The sequence below is a fragment of the Monodelphis domestica genome, chromosome 1, assembly GCF_027887165.1.
Source record: "Monodelphis domestica isolate mMonDom1 chromosome 1, mMonDom1.pri, whole genome shotgun sequence".
Classification (NCBI taxonomy): Eukaryota; Metazoa; Chordata; class Mammalia; order Didelphimorphia; family Didelphidae; genus Monodelphis; species Monodelphis domestica.
Window position 1 is genome coordinate 513,196,257 of NC_077227.1, and position 24,657 is coordinate 513,220,913.

At 40.3% G+C, this 24,657-nt stretch overlaps 2 protein-coding genes across 7 annotated transcripts in view; one reads left to right on the forward strand and one right to left on the reverse strand.

Annotated features, from left to right (window-relative positions):
• Nucleotides 1-1,057: 1,057 nt before the first annotated feature.
• CENPO (centromere protein O) lies at nucleotides 1,058-21,818 on the forward strand. 6 transcript variants are annotated; one of them, XM_056813128.1, is made up of 7 exons: nucleotides 1,058-1,392; nucleotides 2,271-2,389; nucleotides 7,181-7,365; nucleotides 14,333-14,447; nucleotides 15,159-15,418; nucleotides 19,496-19,667; nucleotides 21,208-21,818. In XM_056813128.1, exons 1-7 carry the CDS (start codon nucleotides 1,373-1,375, stop codon nucleotides 21,342-21,344), a joined length of 1,008 nt encoding a protein of 335 aa, XP_056669106.1. In that variant the 5' UTR covers nucleotides 1,058-1,372; the 3' UTR covers nucleotides 21,345-21,818. The 6 variants fall into 6 exon arrangements, with proteins under 6 accessions (XP_056669106.1, XP_056669107.1, XP_056669105.1 ...); XM_056813129.1 differs by having other exon boundaries at nucleotides 1,060-1,392; nucleotides 7,196-7,365; XM_007475921.3 differs by lacking the exon at nucleotides 1,058-1,392 and adding an exon at nucleotides 1,663-1,799.
• Nucleotides 21,819-22,782: 964 nt separating this feature from the next.
• ADCY3 (adenylate cyclase 3) overlaps nucleotides 22,783-24,657 on the reverse strand; it is a 147,770-nt gene continuing 145,895 nt past the window's right edge. The window contains exons 21-22 of the mRNA XM_007475926.3: nucleotides 24,205-24,329; nucleotides 22,783-23,770 (exon numbers count right to left, since the gene is read on the reverse strand). Of these exons, the coding sequence (XP_007475988.1) occupies nucleotides 23,588-23,770; nucleotides 24,205-24,329 (308 nt within the window). The 3' untranslated portion in view covers nucleotides 22,783-23,587. The remainder of the gene's footprint in view (nucleotides 23,771-24,204; nucleotides 24,330-24,657) is intronic.

Below are 24,657 nucleotides of genomic sequence, written 5' to 3' on the forward strand. Positions count from 1 at the left end.
AAAGACACATCTCCTTGCCAACACTACCCCTCTACTTGTGTCCTTGATTCTCTCCCCTCTATCTCTTTGGGAAGCTTATCCTCTGATTTTTCCCTCTGCCTACTTTTCAACATCTCATCCTTTAACTTCCCTACTATGCATAAAACAATTATATTCAGGTCTATCCCATCTTCAAAAATGTTAACTTTATCCTACTACTCTTTCAAATTATTATTCTCTCTCCCTTTCATGGTTAAACTTATTGAAAAAACTGCTTATCACAGCCTCCATTTTTTTCCATCTCATTTCATTTCTCAGACCCTTACAGGTTGATCCCATGGCTTTGACCATTTGCTCCTCTCTCCAAAGTCACGAATGATCTCTTTATTGCTAAATCCAATGACTTTCCTTCAGTTCTAATTCTTGATGATTTTTTTCAGTTCATTGTACTCATGATACTAATCACAATGTTTTCTAGAGGTTTTCTTCATACCTGACTGATCCTTCTCAATCTTTTATAAAATGATTATACAGGTCCAGCCTCCTGTGCTTAAGTGACCCCTGGGCTCCATCCTGGAGCTCTCCTCTTTTCTCTTTGAGATCAACAATGTCCCAGTCCTCATCTCTCCTAACTTTGGTCCTTTATCTGTTTACTGCAACATCTCCATTGAGTTGTTCTGTAAGCACATGCTCAAAGGTCCAAAAGTGGATTTCTAAGACCCCCCTCCACATCTTTAAATTCCTTGTCAGAAGCAGCACACCTTTTCCAATCACCTAGGTTCAAAATCTAGGAATCGTCCTGACCTTGTCTTTCTCAGTCATTGACTCCTCTGCCCCCAGGTCCAAGTCTTATCGAATCTACCTCCCTATCACATTCAGCCCTTTCTCTCTACTCACCCTCATCACAACTAGTTCCTGACTTCCCCGGGTCTCAACAATCTTCCTGGTTTCAATAATTACTTTTTGTTCAGATCCTGCATCTAATCCTCTGCGAACGTAAAGAATAACGGTTTTAAGTGAGGTTGCTGCATACCCAGTTTCCAGCAGAAGTCCTGGAAAAGGCGTAGGGGCTTATATCATTAAATGCTCACTCATGAAATTGTGGACGTTCAGTTCGCCAGAAGTTTTGGATCCCACAAACCCACGTTCCAGCCACGAGTAAGGGAAACGACTGCTATAACCATGGTCCCACCAACAGCTGAGACGGGGACAGCCTGACTCTAAAATCCCGGTCAAAGGTCAAGTCGGACAGTCTAGGGCTCTGCCTTCCCTTCCTTTACCCAGCGCAGCCGGCAGAGCCTTCAGAAGAGAAACCTCCCAGCGTCCCGCCCCTACCGCTTCCGTTTTTCCCGCCCCATCCACCGGTCTCCGCACCTCGAGGACCACTTTGCGCATGTTCCCCAGATCCTGGAGGTAAGCCTCTGTATTTGGGTGGTCCCGGTGGGCGTGCAGGGCCGCGATGGCTGCATGACAACCCTGCGCCACCAGCGCACCTAATGGCCACGAGAACGGCGCCCGCGCCAAGTCCCCCCGTAGAACCAAATACTGCACCAGCGACTGAGGAGCTGCCATCTTCCCTACCGGAGGAAAAAGAGTCGTGGATTCCTCAAAGCATGCCGGGAGACACGGGGAGGAGCTTATGTCCTGGGTGCCGCCATCTTGCTGTACGGTTTGGGCGCTAGGCACGCCGGGAAGGATCGAGCCACTTTTGAAGGCTCTGTCGGCGGGAACACCAGTTCTGTCTTTTAAGGGGAGGAGGCTAGGGAGTAGTTGGCTAGCTGCGCAGCAAGAGCGGTTTCGGAAAGGCGACTTATTAAGAGGTAAAAGCCTTGACGTGGAGTCGTGGAGATCTAGGTTCAAAACCTACTTTTGACTCTTACTGGCTGTCTTGTTCCCCGCTGATCATCCTTTCTAAAATGGGACAGATAACACCTGTAATAATAGTTTACTGCCTTTGAAGCTTTCCAAATGGCTTTTTTTTTTTTTAACATTGTCTCTTTGGGTTCTCACAGTAACCTTAGAAAAATCGAGGCTCGGAGATATGATGTGATTTGTCAGACTTTAAGCCCGACCCTCACAGGAGTTTGGGCTCCAAAATCATTCTTTCCTTTACTTCCCTTTACTTGCCTTCTAAGCCCCCCTCCTCCATTCAGGAGATCTGATTGATTGCTTTTGTAAACCTTAAAGTGCTATTTAAATGCAAATGTTCTGATGATTATTTATTTGTGCTGCAGACCAGGATATCTATCCATACCCAAAGAAGGAATGTGATCTTATTTTCCTTTTCTCAGGAAGGAAATCCAGCCACCTTCCTCCTCTTATACTCTAGGAATCTTAAAAAAAAAAAAGCAAAATAGAAAAAAAAAACCTTTAGGATTGGAAGAGCTGATGGCAACTTCCCAGAAACATGGTAAGTAATGTCATCCTCTTTTGCCTGGGCCCATTTTGTTTCATGGTGTTATAATTATGTGGATGGTTTTCCTGATATTGAACCATCCTTGTATTCCTGGTATAAATCCTACCTTATCACAGTGAATAACCTTCCTGATCACTTGCTGGAGTCTTTTTCCTAGTATCCTATTTAAGATTTTTGCATCTATCAGGGTGTTAGAATTAGAACAGACCAATGAGAGAACCTGGTCTAATTCTCTCATTTTAGAAGTGAGAGGCCCACAGAGGTAAAGTGATTTTATCCAAGATCCAGGTATGTGGTAGAAGTGGGATCCTAAGCTCAGGTTAAGTCAAATACTCCTGTTACATTCCACTGTTTTTGGAATTCCTCCAATTAAGTACTGACCCAAGGTGAGCTAACACTATTTCAAAATTGTGCTGCTGATGTGTGATACCTTCTGGTGATGTGTAGAGCAGAATGTTAAATGCTAAAAACTTAGACAATGGAAAATTCACAAATACTAACCAAAAGCTTTAGAAGCAGAAAAACTATTTTTAAGCACTCCTTGATGCTTTGAAAAACAACAACTAAACACTTGTCACATACTGTGCTTTTGTTATTGACTGTACCTCATTTCTGTCCAGTACTGATTTCTTTTTCCTCTTTCTTGTTCCATGAGTATTTGTGGACAATCTATGTTCTTTATTGCTCCAGCTGAATGTACTCCTTATTGAAGAAGTTTTAACTAATTGAGATGTAGCCATGGCTCCTGGTAAATATGTATATCTCATGGATCCCAGTTTAGCTTTTTGGGAACCAGTTTTGTTTTCAGCTTTTTACCTTCCCTAACATGTGGCTCCTTGCCTCAGGGGACTTCTCTATTCCATTTATGCTTATGTCTTATTCAATCCCATTATTAATACCACAGATCTCACAACTCAGTAAGAGGCTTTGCAGATGTACTTCTCACCAAAAATAAGAATACAAATTTTGCATCTGTCTGTAGCTGGTAAACAAATGTTTGGGTTCAGTTTTTGTGCATTTTAGCTTGACCTCTCTTCCATTGTCTGCACCCCTAACTGGTAAACTACTTTGTGTACCCAAACTACAGGTCACCTAGGACCCTGAATTAGAGACTTTGGATGTGTGAGTAGTGTTGTCATCAGTTCCCCTGGGCTTAATAATCTCTATGTAAATGAGTCCCAAATCTCCATATTCAGCCCTAGCCACCTATGTAAGCTAATCCTGCTTGACTTCTTGACCTAGGTGTCCTATAAGCATCTCAGACATTTCCAAAACAAATAATTTTCTTTTCCCATAAACTCACTCTTCTTACTAATTTCTCTTTTTCTTAATGGTTACCACTATTCTTTCTGTTCCCCAGGTTCAACACTTATGAGTCATCTTCAACTCTTCACTCATTAATTCTCTCTTTTCCCCCTCTTTCATCCAGGCAATTTCCAAATTCTCCATTTTTCTACAATATCTCTTAACACCCATCCCCTTCTCTTGTATTCCACAGTCATCCTAATTCAGGCCCTCCTCACATATAGCTTTATAGAACTGTTCTTGTATGCAGCCTTGCCTTGCCCTTCTACAATGCATAGTAGCCAAGCAGGTAAGTCCTAAAGTGCAGATTTGACCATGTAGCTCCTGTGGCTTCCTATTGCCTCTAAGACAAAATAAAACTCATCCTTTTGGCAACTAAAGCCCTCCACAATTTTGATTCTTTTCCATTTTCCAGTCTGCTTAAATAGGACTCTGCAGCATTCCATGTTCCATCCAGAGTATTCTACTTACTGTCCTCTATAAATGACATTCCATCTCCTACCTCTGGGCCTGGGCCTTTCCACAGACTGCCCCCTTTCCCTTAAATACTTCCCCCCACCTATTCCTCTATTCTTGAATACCTCCATTTGTGAATCCTAAAACTGCTCAAACTCTACCTTAAAACATTTGGTTAAGGCTATTCCCATTTAAACAATGGAGGTACTTGATCAGGAATGTATTGGGAACTTTAAAATTACTCCACCCATACTTGGGCATACTTTAGGGGAAGATAAAGTTGTAAAACTCCTTACTTAACAATGAAAAAGTACTTAACTCATACTTATAGTGAGGCCAAAAGCCCTTAAGCTAGGTATATTTTTAGATCTAATTCAAAAGGATGCTAAGTACCTATGAAGGTCAAATTAATCACTAAAAGGTCAGGCAACTTGCAAGGGACAACCTTAGCAAAAAGGTGTGAAATACTCAGAAGTTTTAGTCTACCCAGAGAAGGTGATAACAAGATCTGAATTAAGAATGGTCAGGCCTTTGGAAAATGTCTACTGTGATTGGTAGATGTGAAAATTTAAGGGAGGTGACATAGAAGAAAATTCTCTTTAAAAGGAGGTCAGAGGCCTCTGGACTTGATTCAGCTTAGGAAACTGCTAGAGTCTCTCGGTGGCTGAACTTAGTTGAGCTCAGGAGCTGAACTGGAGGGTCTCTCAGAACACTAGAGTTTTGCTTGGAAGGATCTTGTGGTGAGTGATTAAAGACTGACTTAGTTTTCTCTCTTAAGGAGAAAGGCCTAAAGGCCTAGGCCCTATTTCCTCTTACTCTCTCTCTTTCTCTCCCTTTCCTTAATTCCTTAATTTGTATTAATTAAAATCTACATAAAACCCAGCTGACTTGGATATTTCATATTTGGGAATTTTTCCTATGGCGACCACTTTATTTTTAATATAAAATCAAGACACTAAAAATTTATCTTTGCAGTTTTGGCAATTCAAAATCTTAAACCCATATTTTCGCGGTCACAGTTTATGGCAACCACTCTTTTGTCTGTAACACATTTGATTTCTTTTCAAGTTAATGCTTCTCAGAAAAAAAAATTATTTCATATATATTTGTCTATTATTTATCTAGTTAGTGTTTTACTTCATTGGTATGTAAGCTCCTTGAGAGCAGGAGTTACTTTTTTTCTGCCTCAGTAGTCCACACATCCAGCAGAGTGCCTGGCAATGTAGTTGACACTTAACATATGCTTTTTTTTTTTAACCTTTACCTTCCATCTTAGAATCAATACTATGTATTGGTTCTAAGACAGAAGATCAGTAAGGGCTAGGCAATGGGAGTTAAGTGACTTGCCCAGGGTCACACAGCTGGGAAGTCTCTGAGGCCAGATTTGAACCTAGGACCTAGAACCTCCCATCTCTAGGCCTGGCTCTCAATCCACTGAGCTACCCAGCTGTCTCCAACATATGCTTCTTTGAATTGAAAAATGTTCACCCCATTTCAGGAAATTCTCAGTGCCTGCTCTATTGAGAAATGAGTAGCAATACCTCCAAAGCTAAAGGAGCATGGAAACTGGGCAAAACTTTGACACTTTGAGATGGCAAAATAACTTTTTAATAGTGGATAAAAAATGTTTCCAAGGATACTGGGTACATATGTATCCCTATAATTGTTTCAGAAAAAGCTCATAAAGCAAATTGACTAACATTGATTTCCATTAAACATAGATCTTGGATTTAGAACTAGAAGGGACCTTAGAAGTAAAGTCCACCCCTCATTTCACAAAGGAAGAAACTGAGGCCTAGTGTGACAAGGAAATCACTTTAAAAGACTGATATATGTTAATTTAAGGTCGCCAAGGAATTCAGCTATGTAATTCCTAAATGAAAACTCAAGTCAGCAGTCAACCTTTTATGGAGTTTAATTACAAACAGGAGGAAGAAAGGTATTAGAGATAGAGAGAGAGAGGGAGAGAGAAAGGGGAGAGAAGGGAATAGGACTTAAATACCCCCTCTGTTTAGGCTGGGCCAAAAGGCCCAAGCCCTTAGATAGCTGAGGCAAAGGAAAGAGATCAGTCCCTATCACTCACGTGACCAAAATGGAGAAACAGTCTCAGGGGCCTCCACCTCCAGCTTCCTTTAGAGCAAGCTTCTCAGAGCACCTCTCCAACCAACCCCCCTAGTCCTCAGACCCCGCTATCTTTAAGGAAAGTTCCCTCCCCTCAGTTCTCACATCTACCAATCACTGTCCATGTCTTCCCTGTGCCAATGGTGGCTCTACCTTAACCCAGGACCGCCCAGAGGTCTGTGGTTTTGCATATGTCTATTGAAAGTCATATTCTCAAATAATTAAATCTTGATCCTTTGCTACAGCCCTTCCTAAATCCTGTTACCCTGAGTAGGGTGGAGATTGGAATAATTAAATTCTGATCTATGCTGCAGCCCTTTCCATTGTTCAGCAAAAGGTTTCTGTCCTAAAGTAATCTTAAGAAGGGAGAAGGAGGAACCTCCCTTGCCAATGGGGTTCACATTCCAATGGTGAAATTTCCAACATTCACAAGTCTAAGAAATTTTAAGGTTTACACTAGAGAGGTTAAATAATTAACCCAAAGTTACATAATAAGGGCAGAACTAAGGCTTGAACTTCTGACAGATACCTTCCACTGATAGGGAGAGAAAAACTTTAAATATTTTTAAAAATCAAGAATGCAAACCACAAATATTACTATATTAAATAAAAGATTTTATTTTTACCTATTACACAAAATAAAAAATTTCCACATAAGTTTTCCATAGTTGTATGTTCCAAATTGTCTCCCTCTTTCCCTTCCCCCCTTCCAGAGCTGGCAAGCAACTCAAAGGTCACATTTTTTTTAAAGAAAAAATTATTTTGAAAATAATACATATTTTCCAACTTGATCCCTTCACATCTCTTAAGCATATTGTTATTCAGCAGGGGGAAAAGCATTTCTGAAGGACAATAAAATATTTCTAAAGGACAATTCCTACTGGTTTCTATTTCTTCTGAAAGTCTTTTCACTCATAGGTGTTTTATATCAGCTGGAAAAACTGGAGGCTCAGAATCTCAGATCAGCCAGGCAACAAGAAGAGAACTACGGAGAGCAGGAGACAGGAGCTGTCTTGAAAGCAAAGATCCTGAAGATGAGAAAACTTCGGGATGAACTAAGGATTAAAGTGAAGCTCCAGGAAGCCAGTGTGAGTAGATTTTAATAATTAATATTTACTTTTGGGAAAAGAACATTCAAAATAAGAAGGCTGTGTTGCATAGTAGTTAGAGGGCCCATTTGGAGTCAGGAAAACCTGGGCCCCTCCTGCCTCTGACACACATGATTGTTGTGACCTTTGAATAACTTCTTGAACCTCTCAGGCTCAAGATTGTTGCAGCATAGCAAAGTCAAACCCACATCAAATGAAAGTTAATGGATCAGGAAAGTTAAATCACTCTAAAAATCAATTACAGATCCAGGCCCATCCCCACAACCTCCCACCCCCACCCCACCCTTTGTAAGGGGTACATTTTATGATTGGACTGAATATATTTTTTTTAGTTGGTTGCCAGGGATTTAAATTCTAAATCCCAATGAAATACTCAATTCAGAATGGGATTTTATGGTGGTTTATTTACAATAGAAGGAAGAAATTAAGAATGAGAGAGAAAGAGAGAGGGAAATCAGAAGAATAGCTGCCCCGGCCCGGTCTGAACCAGCCAGGAATTCAGAGGCCTCAGCCAAGGGACAGCTAAGGGACACCAGAGACTAGTGACTCCAGAAAGCCAAGGGAAAGGGAGTCCCAAGAGATGGGCCTTTCCAGAGGCTATTGCCTCTAGAAAAGCCAAAGAAAGGGGAGTCAGCCTTATCACTCACCACGTGATTGTCTAAGGGAAGCAGTCTCAGGTCTCACACTGGAGCTTCTCCAGGGTTGAGTTCCAAGGCCAAGTCCCTCTCACAGGAAGTGACACAAAATATAAAGGTGTGACACTTGGAGATAGAAGAAATAGTGAGAAAGAGGCTACCGTTGAAAATAGTAGAAAAAAAACTTGGGAAATAGTGAAAATTCAGTACCAGAAAGTGAATCTGTGAATGATAGCCATTGCAATAAAGCAAGAGAAAGGCAGGGACAGATTACGGAAAATGAGGCTGAAATTAAGGAAATGACATCTCAAATAGTAAATGAGATGAAAGACTTTGAAATAAGTTGTACAGTAATTAAACAGGAAAAGTCTGTAAAAGAATTAAGTTCATTCCTAGAGAACTTTTTCCAATGTAGATTGGGATATGGGATTGAATTATGCAAAAGCAAAGGAAAGAATAAATCATATGAACTCAAGCAAATGTTTGTGACTGATAAAAAGACACATAATTTCAATTCCCTAAAGGTTACTGTTGCTAAAGATGACAATGCTTTAGAAACTTTCACAGATGACATCCCACCAGACTCAGTTAATTCTGTAAATAGTTTTAGGGCACAGGTACCCTTAGAAAATCCATCTAGTTTGATTCCAGAAGCTGAAACCTTCCATCCAGCAAGGAGTGACTTAGACAAGGAAAAATTGACTGAAAATGAAGCTGAAATTACTTTTGAACACAATTATCATATTCAAAGTATTAGAGGTGACATTTCAGTTAAATTTGAAAAGTAGGATGGAATGGAATTCTTACCAACTGGAAAAACCACCATCGATTAAAAATACAGGCTTGAAGCCTACATTCTAAGGGGCAAAGGGGGATCTAGCCAGAGCAACAGCTATTATTTAGGTTCTTGTTCCACTGTAGTTGGAAATGGATCTAATAAGAAAGAATTAACTGAGTTACATATACAACTGGCAGAGAGTAGCACAGACATGGACACTGATTCAGTGGGTATGAACATCTTAGCTACAAAGCCAGAAACAGATCTATGTTGTAGTCGGGGACAACATGAAAGCACACATCCTAATGATGATGCAGGGGGACATGCCAACTTATTCCCAGTAGAAAATACTGAATTAGAAGGAAAGATTCCTATTCTTACACAGTCAAATGAGAATGAAGATAAACATAAATCTCAGACTAGTAGTAGAGTAGGATCTATGATTATTAACAGTATAGAAGATCTGCATAACTCTATACCATCAAGTTTACCAATTCACAATGAAAATCTAAAGCTTAGTAATGAGAAACAAAAAGAAACTGATTTTGGAAACACAGAGGCTTAGATCAAAATGCAAAGCCAGAGTTACCAACATCTGACAAAAGTTTACTTGGCATTGAGCAAAATCCAAAGAACATAGTGATTGGATTCAAGGATTCTGATTCAGACACAGAATCAGAAGCAATACCAGAAGGTGTGATAATAATGGATGAAGATGACGTAGAACAAATGCCTTACCAGTTTTATAAGCTTTATGAAGAGGTTGACAAATAAGGGGATGTGTGGGACACTAATGAAAAGAGAGTACCTGGAACCAGTGCAAACAAAATCTTACCATGACTATGAGGAGGAATTATTCTTTGGGCACAAAACAAGTTACATACCATTAGAAGAAATTTATGCAAGCTTAGGCATTGATAATGAAGATGATTTTATAGAGAAGTTGAATTACATGGCTTAAGCAGATACAGATTTTGAATGGGAAGGAGAATATCAAATCACATATTGAGAACTGGAGGAGGAGAGATAGATACACAATTTCGTTTCTATTCTCTAACTTCAAAAATATGACAAGTACCATGCTGTAACAGTGACACCGAGATTTGTTGAAGTTCCATAGGGTAGCATACTACACAATACCTTATGTGAATGAAGACTAGTCTTGGGGTAGCATAGAGAATAAGTTATTCCAGCAAAAGAAGAACAAGTAATTCAACATCTAGAACACTCCTAACCTTGTAGCATAAAAACCCCAACCTCATAACTAGGACAGACACAAACATCTAGAATGCTAGAGAAGCATAGAATCACATTGGTTGAATCTGTTATGATAGACTTTAATAGTAAGTTATAGATGAGAACTGTAATAGGTTATCCATCTTTCTCAACCTTCATGCTAAAACAGTCTCTACTGGGGGAAGGAAGAGAGAGAGGGTATGCCATGAAGATGTTACTTCAGAGTTTCAGTTACCTCTCTAGACACAACAATGTGATCATGTCATCAATGTAGATACAGACAGATGACTTATGAAGAAAAAAAAAGTCCTAGTCATGAACTGCAACATGAATAGCCCAAGAAGAAGAAATAAAAAGTCTTGTGAATGAAAGCCTACTGAAAATAAAGGAAAACACATGACAGCCACCAGAATACAGAAGAGAGAGCCCTGCATATGTTGTAATAATGAAAGGATAGCACCCCTGAATCAAATAGTACAGATCCAGTAAGAAATACAGCCAGTAAAAACAAAAGGAAGAATGCATTTGAAAGAGTAGCAGCCACAAAAAAAAGCCTCTATATAATTTTTATACATAGTCTCTGCCTGTCATACAGTAACAAAACAGAAATAACAATGTTTTTATAAATGAATACATTATTTTTCTATATCTCCAAGAACAATAACAGTAACCATATGATACACCTCCTTGAAAAAAAACAAAAAACTTGAAATCACTATTCCTATGCATAATGCTTACACCCATCCGTGAAAAACACATTCAGCTTATTTGCATGCACGAAGATGTACATATGCAAGATCTTACCCCCATGCACAAAGAAAACACATGTAATCTTACTTTCAGACATGAAGAATGATTGATAAATTCTGACACAAAGATTTCAACTTCCATGCAAATGTACTTTTCAATCTTACTTACACACACACACACACACACACACACACACACACACACACACACACACACACGTAAAAATCTCATTTGCATACATTGTTTGTGTGTTCCCGGTTCCTGACTGATTTTACCAGTGAATCCTGATTTGAAGAACATGTCTTTGATCAAGACTGGAAGATGAAGAGTGATATGCTGGCCAAAGAGGAAGACAGAGTTCTACAAGCAACATGAAAGGACATGGAAGGACTATGGAACTTTGAATTTTGGAACTTTTGATCATGAGAATATGTAAGACTGTGTCATACATAGTAACATCACATATATATGTATGCACATCCTACATAGAATATACTTTAGGGAGATGTCTCATGGATTGGGTAAGTATACAACATGCATAGTTACATAACAAATGACACACTGATAAAAATTTCTGTGGGTAATTCAAACAGATAAAGATATTTCTTTTCTGCATGAGTTTGCCCAGAAATTTAGAATAATGTACATATGTAAATCTGTACTGAGTACAACCTATGTACACATGTACTTACTAATTGACTAACAAGCTAATTTTTTTAGAATAGTTTATTAATATTCTAATTACTAACAATAGTGATAGCCTAGTGAATTTGTTCAAGTCTTAGGAAGTAGAGACATAGAAGTTCTGAAGTATAGAAGTTAGATTGTATTATGAATGGTAGATTAGCATTTGTTAGTATTAGAAGATTTTCCTTAGTGAATTTATTCCTATTATATATCCTATTAGGATATATATTTATATATAATATATCCTATTAGGAAGTAGGCCATTTGCATATTCTTAATATTAGTGGAATTGTTGGTATGATTTCAAAATTGTTACTTGATTTGTTTTGTAAAACTATGTTCATGTAATTCCCTTACCTAAATCATTTTCCTATCCCACTCTTAGCTTAGCATTATGTAGATAGAATAGCTAAGATGATTTAGGATTTTGTTATTTTGGGGGGTAAGAGAATATTTGAGATATCACAGGGTGGAGAACAGATAAAATTATTATAAAGGTAAGTATCACTGAAAAATGCAAGGTGCATTTTTTATGGAATAAAAGGGGAAATTGTGGAAGAGGCATGAAGAGAGAGAGAGAACTTACAAGCCAAGTCATGCAAGAAACAAAGCTGGGAACCTGATCTGCAAAATCAAGGTGAAGATTCTAAATGGAATGTTCCCAGGAGGAGGCAGTTGAAGCTGGCCAGGGAGAGAAACTGGGACTTTGTCTCTCTCTGGGGTTGACTGACCAAGAAAGGAGAGAGAAATCTTTGGCTCTGAGTTTTTCTGACCAAGGGAGGCAAGCTGGGCTGAAGGGGAAGAAGCTGAACTGATCCTATTAGCTTCTGTCCCAGATTGAAGGACCCCGGGGGGGGGGGGGGGGGGGGGGGGCGCTTCTGGAGTTAGGTTGAGAGAGACCTTGGTGGTTTCGTGAATTGAAAGAAGGAATATGACCCTGGGCAAGTCACTTAACTCCCATTGCCTAGCCTTTACTGCTCTTCTGTCTTGGAACCAATACATAGTATTGATTCTAAGATGGAAGGTAAGGGTCTAAAAAAAAAAGCATATGTTAAGTGCCAACTACATTGCCAGCACCCTGCTGGACGTGTGGATTACTGAGGCAAAAAAAAAAAAGAAACTCCTGCTCTCAAGGAGCTTACATTCCAATGAAGTAAAACACTAACTAGATAAATAATAGACAAATATGTGTGAAATAATTTGTTTTTTTCTGAGGTATGTGTGAGAGAGAGTGAGGAATCCAAACTGTTGCCTTGGTCGTGAGCCTGAGGGAATGGGAGAACAATATTGCCCTCTCCAGTAGAAGTAAAGGTTGAAGCAGGGAAGTTTAAGGGGAAAGAAAATTAATTTTGTTTTAGACATGTTGAATTTAAAATATCTACTGGCCATCCAGTTTGAGATATCTGAAAGGCTGCAGGAGAAATCAGCAGAGGTTAGATCAAGTTAGGTAGACTTGAGATTCATCAGCAGAGGTGGGAATGAAATCCCTGGGAGCTCACAAGGTGATTGAGTGAAGTATGATAGAGGGAAAAGAGAAGAGGACCCAGGACAGGGCCTTGAGAAACACAATGAGAGGGTGTCATCTGGAAGAGGATCCAGCAAAGAAAACTGAGACTTGGTGACTAGACTTGGAAGGACCAGAGGCTTAGAATCCTATCCTACCTCTATCTCTTGTGTGATTGTGAACAATTTATTTAAAAGGGGGAATGATACCTATGTTACCAAACTCACAGAGATGTCATGAGGATCCAGTGAGTTTATGTGTAAGGTTTTACAAACCATAAAGTACTATAAAATAAAACATCATTATCACCTTGCATTATATTTATTTATTTATAAGCTGCTCTTCACCACCCCAATAGATTATAAGCTTAAAGCCACAGGCTGGCTTTTTGTTGTTGTTGTTGTTAGCTTTCTATCTCTGTGCTTTGTGGGCACTAAATAAAGATCAATCGAACTGTATAAAGGAATTTGCCTTTATTGCCTTTATATTATTGATCATAAACCAAGTGATCACATATGATCCTTTAAGTAGGTAACTGCAACTATGATTTTTAGAAAGTTAGACTCTGTTAGTAAACTGTGTATAAGATATAAATTATAATATAATAGAATATTAGCCATCATATTAGAAAGGATACAGTTTGCTATATTAGAATATTATAGCAACTAACTAGATTAAGAGCTTCTGTTGGAGGAATCAACACTTCAGGTCTATGTAGTTATCTAAGAAAGCTGAAACTCATGCAGAAGGAGAAGAGCCAAGCTCATTTGGAATGATGAGTGCACAGCTGGCCTGATGAGATCCTAGGAAAACACCCTGGGCATGTCCAGTCATCATTTGATCCTGTGGAGATTTATGCCAGCTACAGGCAGCCTAGATTATTATGGCCAAGAGACCTTATTTTGACCTAACTCCTCCCAGAGTTAGTATGATAGTTCTGGACTAGTAGTTATAAGATTAATTAAAATTTCTTTATCTTGACTTTGTACTAGAAAGTATTACTTTTAAATATTACCCAAACTTGTTACCAGTGGTTATAACATGTTTTCTAACACTTTGACTACTTTGTCTTGTTAATCATTTATGCTAATTAACTGTCAAAAACCTATAAAATACACTGTTGAACATATAGATGGCATCGAAACCTCCAACTCTAATTTCTCACAATTAAAGAAATATCTTCGGCTTAGGATGATGGCCTAAAGATTTCTTTATTTCTTACCATTGTCTTTTCAGATAGATTCTAAATTAAGGACTACATATTTGCTATTTCACCTTTTGCACCCACCACTGTGCCTCATAGACATAACCAGCACTGTGCAAAGTTGTAGAATGATACATCATTCTATTTTGCAGGCCAGAATACCCATCACTAATCTAGAACCCTATGAACCCTTGAAGAACAGTGAGGAAAATCTGGAGATGAAGTTGAAAAAGGCTAAAGCTTTCTTGCAAGCATTCCATTTAACAGGTAATGATTGACCCACCTACCCCAAACCCAGCACAAACCCTCCACATCCATGACCTTGGACAAGTCATTCCACCCAAGTGGGCTTCTTTTTCCTCATCCTCAAAAGTCAAGATAGAGAGGGAAAGGAGGGGCAGAAAAGAAGGCAGGGTTTAAATAAATATAACATTTCTTTGAGTGTACTATTAAATCCTGGATGCTTTTTATCAGCCTTTGAGTGTCTACCATACACCTGCAACCAGTGGGATCTCTGTGGGCAGTTCTGTGGCTCCTGATGGTTGGGTTCCCCATCAAAATAGAACAGCCCTATATTTGATTTAATTATTCTGTCTTTCAGTTTATTCATGATCTATCCAGCCCTGCTCCGCTTTTAATTTAGCATATTACATTGTATAAATTGTTCATCTCCAGGTTTCAGTTTGCTTTATAATATGGGAATTCTATTTCTATGTCTCAAGAGATACAGACAAATTCATGTAGCATGCATGTATGGAATAGTTTATATTCCACAGGAGGGAAAAAAAGGTTCCAAATATTCCTATTTTCACATTGGCTTTAATCTTTGAGAACTATCTTATAAACTGTTTTTTTCCCTCCTCTGCCATTCTTCGCTTGGTTTTGACTCCTCATTTGGATGCGGCCGAGTCAGAATCAGAAGTGAGGAGAGACTACTGATTGCTCCTACTGAGAAATCACATCTCTTCTTTGTCTCAGGGATTAGTGGCAAATTGACCAAGCAAGGGGTCTGTGTCTGCTTCAGCACTGCTTTTGAGGGAAATATCTTGGATTCCTATTATGTGGATCTTATCATCCAGGAACCACTTAAGATACATCGCCATTCCATTCCAGTTTTCATCCCCCTGGAACAGATAGCTGCAAAGTACTTGCAGTCTGATTTTCAACGCTTCATGTTTAGTCTCAGTGAACACCTAAATGCCTATTCTGGAAGAAAATATCAGGCAGATCAACTTCAGGTATGTATGTCCTGAAACCAAATTTGTATGTTGCCTGTTTTGGGAGCCCATGAGAAAGTCAAATTCCTATCTCAGTTTGTTTGAGGAAATGGACTAATCCTAGGAATAACAATTCTGGGTGTTAAACATTCCTCTACTTATTTCTCCTTTAGGTTGATTAGGAGAATTGGTTTATCAGAAGTAAGAAATTTTTCTTTAAAGGTGACCTCAAATTCTGAAAGCCTGAGAACATTCTGAAATTCTGAGGTAGATAAAGTAAGATAAAGTAGATAAACTAAGACTAGTAGATAATGGGAAGAATGCAAAACTCTTCAACCTGTTTTGTTTTTTCTGCCAAGGACAATATGTATTCTTTGGTCTAGAAAAGACAGGTGGGGAAAATCCTTTATAGGGAATTGATACCTAAGATAAGTAGAGGGATAGTAAAAAGATCCTTACATTAATGGGCCAAGTGACCAGGTGTAGAAAGACAATGTACCAGAAGAACTGGCAATTGTGTTTGCTGAATAACTGTCGGTGGTCTTTAGAAAAAATCATGGAAAATAAGAGGAAGAGTACATGTTAGGATTTCCATAAAAAAAAAGCTACTGGCCCATCAGCTTGACTTTGCTTCCTGGCAAACATCTAAAAAGGTTTATGAAAGAGCAAGAAAAGGAAACGGTCATTGAAAAGTTCCAGAATGACTGCCTAGAACAGGTACTAATCTAATTCCAATTTCTAGAATGGGACTTCTCTAGATTGTAGTTAACTAAGTTTTAGGAGAACATTGATGAAGTCTTTGATGTCATTGATATAGATGAGCAGGAAAAGGTGTGGGTCCCAGAGTCAGGAAATCCTGATTTTACATCAAACACTGACTAGTTATATGACCCAGAGCAGGTCACTTCATTTCTTTTTATCTCAGTTTCCTCAGCTGTACAGTAAGGATGATAACTGTACGTGCACCTAACAGGATTATTTTGAGGATCAAAAGAGATAATAAAGTGCTTACCATAATGCCTGCCCGTAGTAGGTATTTTATAAATTTTATAAATTTATATAAATGATATATATATATACATATAAATTATAAAAAGCATTTTATAAATGCTTCTTCCCTTTCCTCTCTCCTCTTCCCAAACAATAATATAGTTAGGTAGATCTGGAACTAGTTGAATGACTAGAACCCTAGAATAATGGGGAATGGCTCTGTGTTATCTTAGAATGAGTGTTCCATTCAGATGCCCTAGGGCTGTTCTACATTTTATTGTATAAAAGAAATTCAGGGAGGAATACTTAGTAGATTTGCTGATAACACAAAGGTAAGAGTTAGAATCCAATAAGATCATGATGGGCTAGAACTTTAGGCTGAATTAAATAATATGAAATTCAAAAAGGAAAAGTGGAAAGTCTTTGCACAAGTGGGTTGAAAAAAGAAACAATACAAAGTGGGAGAATCATGCTTCTATGAAAAAGATCTGAGAGTTGAGTAATTGCAAGTTAAGAGAGTCAACAGAAAAATTAACAACCAAAACAGCTGGTTCAATATTGGATTAAATTAAGAGAAGCAGGGGCAGCTCAGGAGGCTCAGTGAATTGAGAGCCAGGCCTACAGCTCAGGTTCAAAATCCTAGGTTCAAATCTGGCCTCAGACACTCCCTCACTGTGTGATCCTAGGCAAGTCACTTAACCGCCATTGCCTAGCCCTTTGCACTCTTCTGCCTTAGAACCAATATACAATATTGTTTCTAAAATGGAAGGTAAGGATTTTTAAAAAATTAAGAGGCATAAAAACTAACTTTTAATAGGACTCTTATTTTCTTCTATGTGTAGTGGTTTAAGAAAGGCATTGATAAGCTAAGAGGCAACCAGAATGGTGAAGGATCTCAAGACCAGATGATAATTAGTTGAAGGAATGAAGTATGTTGTAAAGGTTAAAAGGGGTTTATTTTTAAAAGGGTTAGATTGGGTTAAGAGTGTGGTCACCAGAAATTTAATTCCAAAGAGATTTATTTACAATTTATTTACAAAATGTAGAAAGAGTAAAGCAAGAAATCAGAGAGAGGATAACTAAGTAATTTACCTTCAGCGTCAGGCTCAACCCTGGCAGTGCTAATTAGTCTTTAGCCAGAGGGACCTTGGCCTTGAGCCGATGACCTGGGATGCAGGGAGAGCCTCTCTCAGGAGGAGAAGTCTCTCCTAAGGCTAGTTTCTTCAGACAATCCAGTAAAGAGTCATCACTCACCACGTGTTAGTCCAGTCAACAGATTCTTTATCAGCCTCACCAGGAAACAGGGTCTCAGGTCCAGTCAGCACTTCAAGGAATGAAGAATTCTCCTCTCACAGGAAGTAACAGCTCCTTTTAAGAAGATTCCTCTGCATCACTTCTTGTGTCTTCCTCTAATTTTACCAATCACAGTTGACACTCTGCTCTAGGACTGCTCAGAAGGCAGTCAGTCAATTCTGATTCCTCACCCCCTATCGCACACATGGGTAACAGACCTCCCCCACTCAAGTGTGAATTGGGATGTTTGCACATTTGGTGATTAAATCTAAAATGGGCAGATCTTCATACTCAGCTTTAAGTAGGGTGTTCTAAAAATAGGCAGGGATTACAATTTAATCTTCACAATGTTTAATCATAAGAAAAGAAAACTCCAGATAATGTAGGATCTTGGATTTTCATGGTCATTGAATCCAACTTCATTATTTTATAGATGAGGAAACAACCTCATTGAGGTAGTGACTTGCCCAGGGTCAAACATGCCTCCTGCTGTGGGCAGCCTGGCTATTAGGGTAATTCTGTTTGCTATTTGGAAAATAAAAAAGGGGTAGCTAAGTGGCTCAGGGATTAGGGAGCCAGTTCTAGAGATGGGAGATTCTGGATTCAAATTTGGCCTCAGATACTTTCTAGCTGTGTGATCCTGGGTAAGCTAGGTTTCTCAATAGATAGAAAGCCAGGAGGTCAATGAGTTCAAACTTGGCCTCAGACACTCCCCAATTGTGTGACCCTGAGCATGTCACTCCCTCATTACCTAGTCCTTACCATTCTTCTGCCTTTGAACTGATACTTAGCATCACTTCTAAGATAGAAGGTAAGGGTTTAAAAAAAAAAAGAAAAAGAAAATGCTATTATGATCCAAAAACAGCTTCATTAAAGTGATTCACTTATTCTTCATTACCAGTTCATTCTCTGTCTGCCTTTTAATATAACCCTAATTTTCCAGTCCCAGAAACCCAGAGTACAATGGAGAAAAAGTCTAATCATTTTAAAAATTAGTGAATTAAAAAAGTGTTATGATTTTCCTTCCTAAAAGTACAAAAACCTTGCTCTCCATTTTTGTGTATGGATGCAAAATGTAAAAGTTTAAGAACAATTTGAGTAAAACCCTGATATAGCAACCCTATGCCAACTTGAAATCTAGCTACCATCAAGGGGAAAAGAAATGTGATTCATTATACCAAGAAATAGGTGGGGAAAAATCAGGCTCAAGATTTCAAGGATCTACAGTTTCATTGAAGCCTACATTACAGTGGTATGCAAAGGAACACGCTGTAATTTGAATTGATTGCATTTTTTGACAAAGGTTATACATGTTTGCTTCTACATACATAGTCAGACTCAGAACATTTGGCCCTGGACAGATTAAACTAGACTGAGCTGGTTTCCCCGCTGTTAATTAACTCTTTGTCAGTTCATTGATGAATTTTGTTACGTTTCATTCTCTTTTTTGTATCATCAGGTCTGTAGGGTTTTTTGGTCTTGTTTTGTTTTTTAAACCCTCAGCTTCTGTCTTATAATCAATACTAAGTATTGGTTCCAAGGCAGAAGAGTGGTATGGGCTAGGTGATGACTTGCCCAAGGTCACACTGCTAGGGAGTGTCTGAGGCCAGGTTTGAACTCAGGGACCTCCTGGCTTTCTGTCCATTGAGACACCTAACTGCTCTGGATTATAGAGGGTTTTATAATTCACTGTTCAGTGTCTATTTCTCCATTCATGTAGCATGGGTATCTTTCTGAAGCATCCCAAGTTACTGCAATTACAGTTCCTTTAATCATGGTATTCTTTGGTGTGTTTTTCAATCTCGCTGCCTTTAGCATGGCTTTTCAGCTTTCCTAGCCAGGCCCTTGCAAAGAAATTCCCTGTGCACTTTGCTGACATTCACGTACACCATGGACTCCAGTGAGAAGGCTTTCCCTTTTTGTGCCAGGCTTGTGTATGAGGACCTCACAAGAACTCTCCCCACCAATGTCACAGTTACATACCAAGGTAAGAACAAGGACTCTATCTCTCTGTGGAGGGAGCGTTTCCTTGAACTTGTAAAGATTAAAATTAATATCCAATACTCCAAGTATTATTTTAATACTATTTATTAAAATCCACTTAGAGCTAAGAGGAATTAAAAAACTCCAGCAAGCACTCAAAAAAACCCCCTCCTTGTAGTCCAAGCCAGAGAGAGCCCTCGTGGGCGGAAACAGAAATTCCATACTCCATCCATGGAAGGAGACACAGACAGGAAAAGGAAAAGGGGATTGTAGTCTCTAGGGTTCAAGATTCTAAATCAATACAGGATATAAGAGTATTTAGCACACTCCAGGAAAGTTCAACCAGCAGAGAATATAAGTGTTAGCCAGACATTTTTCAGCTCACTTTCTCATAGGCACAAACAGTTCTAGGGCTATGCAGGAACTGAGATTTCACCAGGCTTATTGACTTTTCCCCCTCCCCTTCCTGAAAAGAAGACATAGTCATTATGTTCCCTTTTTTCCCCACCTGAGCTTTGCCAGTGCTCTCATCCTTCCTTATCTGGCAAACCAAGGCAGACATCATAAATCAGGTGGTCACTTAAGGTATATAGACCCTTGGGAGAAGAGCCACAGCTTCACTGACCTCAAGCTAAATGGTCATCTAGTCCAGCCCCTGCATTTTATAAGTCAGAACCCTGAGGCCCAGGAAGGCAAATGTCAGCAACTGACATCAGGTAGAATTTGAATTTAGGTCACCCGACTCCAAAGTTAGTATTTTTTCACCACACTCCACTGCTTCCATATCGCTGTCAAGCAAAACAGATACTAGAAGGGTTCTGCCCTGCTAGCGCCCAGGGCAAGGGCAGCTATGTGTCTTTCTGTACCCCACAGCCTCCCAGTACAACATGAGCATTTGTCATCAAGTGGCAGGGCATAGCATTAGTATGGGATAATGTGGGATTTCATTGGTTTAGGGAGCCCTCACCAGAGCAGGTCATACCTTTCTTCATAACTTAAGAGTCTTAGAGAATTGCCAAGAGAGCCTTGAGGGGTTATAGTGCCTTGCTTAGAAGTCACACAATCAGAGGTGGGTCTTGAACCCATGACTTCCTACCTTCAAAGCTGGCTTGCTAGCCACCAGACCATATTTCTCCCCAGGGACATAGGAGAAGAAACAAGAAACAATAAGCTTAAACCTGAGGGGGGTAGTTAGGTAGTACAGGGCATAAAGCACCAGGCTGGTAGTTGGGAGGAAAAGGGTTCAAATCTGGGCTCAGCCACTATCTGTGACCCAGGGCAAGTCACTTAACCCTGATTCCCCAGCCTTTGCTGCTCAAGCTGGAAGGCAAGGGTTTAAATTTTTGTGAATCTTTTACCAAGTTTAGGTCCAAGCAGGCCAAGACCCTTAACCTGAGATTACTTTGTCTTAAGCGAAGCCCTTCAGAGAGCTCCTGGAGCTGTCACCACTTGCCTAAGTATGAACATGGCCAGGAGGAGGGCTCTCTTAGAAGGGCCCGTGTTTGTACTAAACCAGACTGACAGACCAAATGCTTCCTCATTAGGGACAGGAGCAACACCTGCCTCATGGGAGAAGCAGCGAGCAGCCCAGGAGACTTTATTCTATAAAAATGCCCTTCCCAAGGTGTTTGAGTCTTTTTTGAGAAGAGAGACCTTTGATTGTACATCCAGTGAACCCTGAAGCAGCTCAGTCTGTTCTTTGGAAGAGAAGCAGGAGTGCAGTATTGCCCACAACCCTCTGGAACTGACAATTCTTTGACAGGTTCAGACTCACTCTAGCCTTTCTCCAGCCAGATTTTCCGGTGCCTGTGAATGGGCACGCTCCCTTTTTCATGTGGCTAATAGGGGATGGCTCTATGAGCTAAAGATCCTGACCTTTGAGGCTGAGCTGCAGGCACCAGCCAGTGCTTGGACAGTTACTATCCCCTACATAGAATGGTCTGCTGAATGCTTTTGGGGCCTGATGATGTTTACTTTATGTCAGCAAATAAAACAAGACACTGAGGACCCTTCTGGTGGGGACAGAGGGAATGGCAAAATTCCACTCAATGAAGGACTGTTCCAGGAACTCTTGGGAGCTTTGATTGGCAGTAGTGCATTTTCTCATGAAGATGAATAAAATGGCTTTTGAAAATAAAATTATTCAAGGACAAAAGTGTGTGAACATGGGCATTTGTGCACAGTATAAACCGATGTAACTTAACCTGATGCCTTGTTTTGTTTGTAGAGATTATATGAAATAAGTAGTTGAAGTATTATTTTACTAGAGCACTATTGGGCCATCTGTGAGAAACCTAAATGGTGGAGAAAAAACTAGGGCCTATTCCAGCCCAGTCACACCCACTCAGATACTTTAGCCATTTGTACCCACAAATCCAATCCACCTCAAGAAATAATATTGCTGGAACAGCTGAGTGGCTCAGTGGATTGAGAGCCAGGCCCAGAGATGGAGGTCCTTGGTTCAAATTTGGCCTCAGATACTTCCTAGCTGTGCAAGTCACTTAACCCCCATTGCCTAGTCCTTACCACTCTTCTGCCTTGGAGCCAATACACAGTATTGATTCTAAGACAGAAGCTGTTAAAAAAAAAAAAAACTTCATGAACAAGTCCAGTGACAGACCTAGCCTCCTGTTAGGATTTTCTTTCTCTGGATTCTATTTGCTTCAACAGTTTTGGCCTCAGGCTCTCTGGTCTGTCTTATCCAGGTTTCCTGGCTGTTCATTCTGGGCTCTTTCTAATGCACGTGAATTCCCAGAATGTGACATTTCTGGGTACAGAAGCACACACTAAAGTCTAATGGAAAGTTTTTGATTATTTGAATTATAGGCAATCGAGCCTCAGTGAGGAGAACTAGGAAATGACTGTAATGTAACAGCTGCTTCCTTGAAGGTTATCACATCTGGTTCTGTGTTAATCATTGCTTGGTGAGAGAGAAAAAGACTAAGCCAAGTCTCATTCTCTGGGCTTTCCTCGCTCCTAACATGGAAGAAGACTGGCCTGGGATTACAAGCCCGGCTCTGGTCTGACTCCAGATCCCACCTCTCAGAGATGGTTTGTCCAAGTGGGTGCCTGCGTGTCACCCAGGGGAGTTAGAAACCTCACAATGACCACACTCAGAGTTGGATAAACGTTTTATTAAAACAGTCTTGTTCTTTATCGATACCTGTAAATTCTCTTGTAAAGCTATAGCAAAGGTGACTAGCAAGAGCTCAAAAGACAAGGCATTATTGGAAAGAAACTGTTAATCAACAGAAAGAGTTAAAAATATAAATGTAGAAGAATCTGTTTATATATAATCTCTTTTCTTTCTTTTGGAAATAAATTTTCCCCCTCTCCCAAGAAAAAGAAAATATTGCACTCATTCTTCCTGATCTCAAGACTACGGTGGTAGGGCTGTCCAGAAGTGCCATTATGATAGACTGCGCGAGACTGGCCTCTTCACTTCTCTTGAGCCACATAAAAATAAGCTGGACCCTCTCTGAAGCTCCAGAACCAACAAGCCCTCAGTCCCTCATCTGTGCAGACAGACCCTGGTGGATCTGCGTGACTGGCCCAGGAGCAAAGACCTCTGCTCAGTCCCTGATAGGAACATTCTGCTCACAGTGGCCCTGTCCTGTCTTGGGAGTGAGGGCGGGAGAAGTGTAGGGAGGCAAGTGCTAGGGTTCTGGAAAAAAATCATTCCAAGACTATTTCTCCCTACCTTGAGGGAGAAGCTGCAAGCACACTGAGGCTGAGGGGGTGACTGCAGGTACCCATGGAGCTCACACTTCCAGGACAGGAGGGGGAGCAGGGTGAGACTGCAGCTAAAGTCTATGGGAATCCATTTGATAATTTCAGAATGTTGACTCTTAGTCATCAGTCCTTTACAAAGTAGAACTTTGATCTCAGGAACTTCCCCTCCATCTTTGGGTGGTTGGGAGCCACTCAGGAGTTGTCCACTACCTGGTGGGGTAGGGTGACAGATGAGCCATTAGGGAAGGGGGCTGGCTTATCCCGTCCCTTCAGGAAGAAGGTCAGCAGTTCACCCTTTCCTTTGACGAAGATGGGACCTCGTCTCACAAAGCGGAAACCATATTCCTTCAGGATGGTCTGTGTTTCCTCCACCACCTAGAAGAGGAGGAATGGGACGTAGGGAAGAACCAAGATTGAAGCTATTTGATCTGGGCAATGAGAAAAGAACAAAGGCCCGTTCCTACCTGTGTGACCTCTAACAAGTCCCTGGACCTCTCTGGGTCTCAGGTCCTCCATTTGTGCAACCCCTCCCCTCTCAGGCTCCCTGTGACCCTTCAAGGCTTCTGATTTCACTTGGATAATCTCCAGTGAAGGGGTCTTCTATCAGTGTTATCAGTGCAGGGGTCTAGGCCTCTGGCATCCTCCACCCATTAAAGGCATCTAAAGAGAAAGGCCCCCACCATGGCCAATCCTAGTGCCCCCGGGGTCTAGAAGACACATGGGAAGGAATTCTGGACTGGTCCAAAAGAAATGAGCTGGCTGCTTGCCAAAGATCAGATTGTGGGCATCTGATGCCTTCAGACACATACCTGGATGTTGCCCATGACCCCTGTTGACTCCATCCTGCTGGCCACATTGACAGTATTCCCCCAAATGTCATAGTGGGGTTTTCGAGCCCCTATGACCCCAGCTAGGACTCCTCCTTTGTTCATACCTATGAACAAGCAGGAGAAATAAGAGTTTGGTATCACTTATTGTAAATTGCTCATATTTATAGGTGCTTTAAGGTTTACTAAGTGCTTTCCTTGTGATGGGCCAAATTCCCTGGTTAGCTTTTAAAACCCTAAACAAGGGGCAGTGAGGTGGCTCAGTAGAATGAGAGCCAGGAGATGGGAGGTCCTCGCCCTCAGACTTCTTAGCTGTGTGACCCTGGGAAAGTCACTTAACTCCAACTGTAAAGCTCTTACCACTCTTTCTGCCCTGGAACCAGATACTCGGTATTCATTCTAAGACAAAAAATGAGTTTAAAAAACTTCACAGCC

Excerpts from the sequence above, each read along its gene's own strand:
- CENPO (XM_056813127.1), top strand. The coding sequence starts at position 1,619 with ATGTCCTGGGTGCCGCCATCTTGCTGTACGGTTTGGGCGCTAGGCACG. Across the intron at positions 7,366-14,332 it reads TGAAGCTCCAGGAAGCCAGT|GCCAGAATACCCATCACTAA; the intron begins GTGAGTAGATTT and ends TCTATTTTGCAG. Across the intron at positions 15,419-19,495 it reads ATCAGGCAGATCAACTTCAG|CATGGCTTTTCAGCTTTCCT; the intron begins GTATGTATGTCC and ends CGCTGCCTTTAG.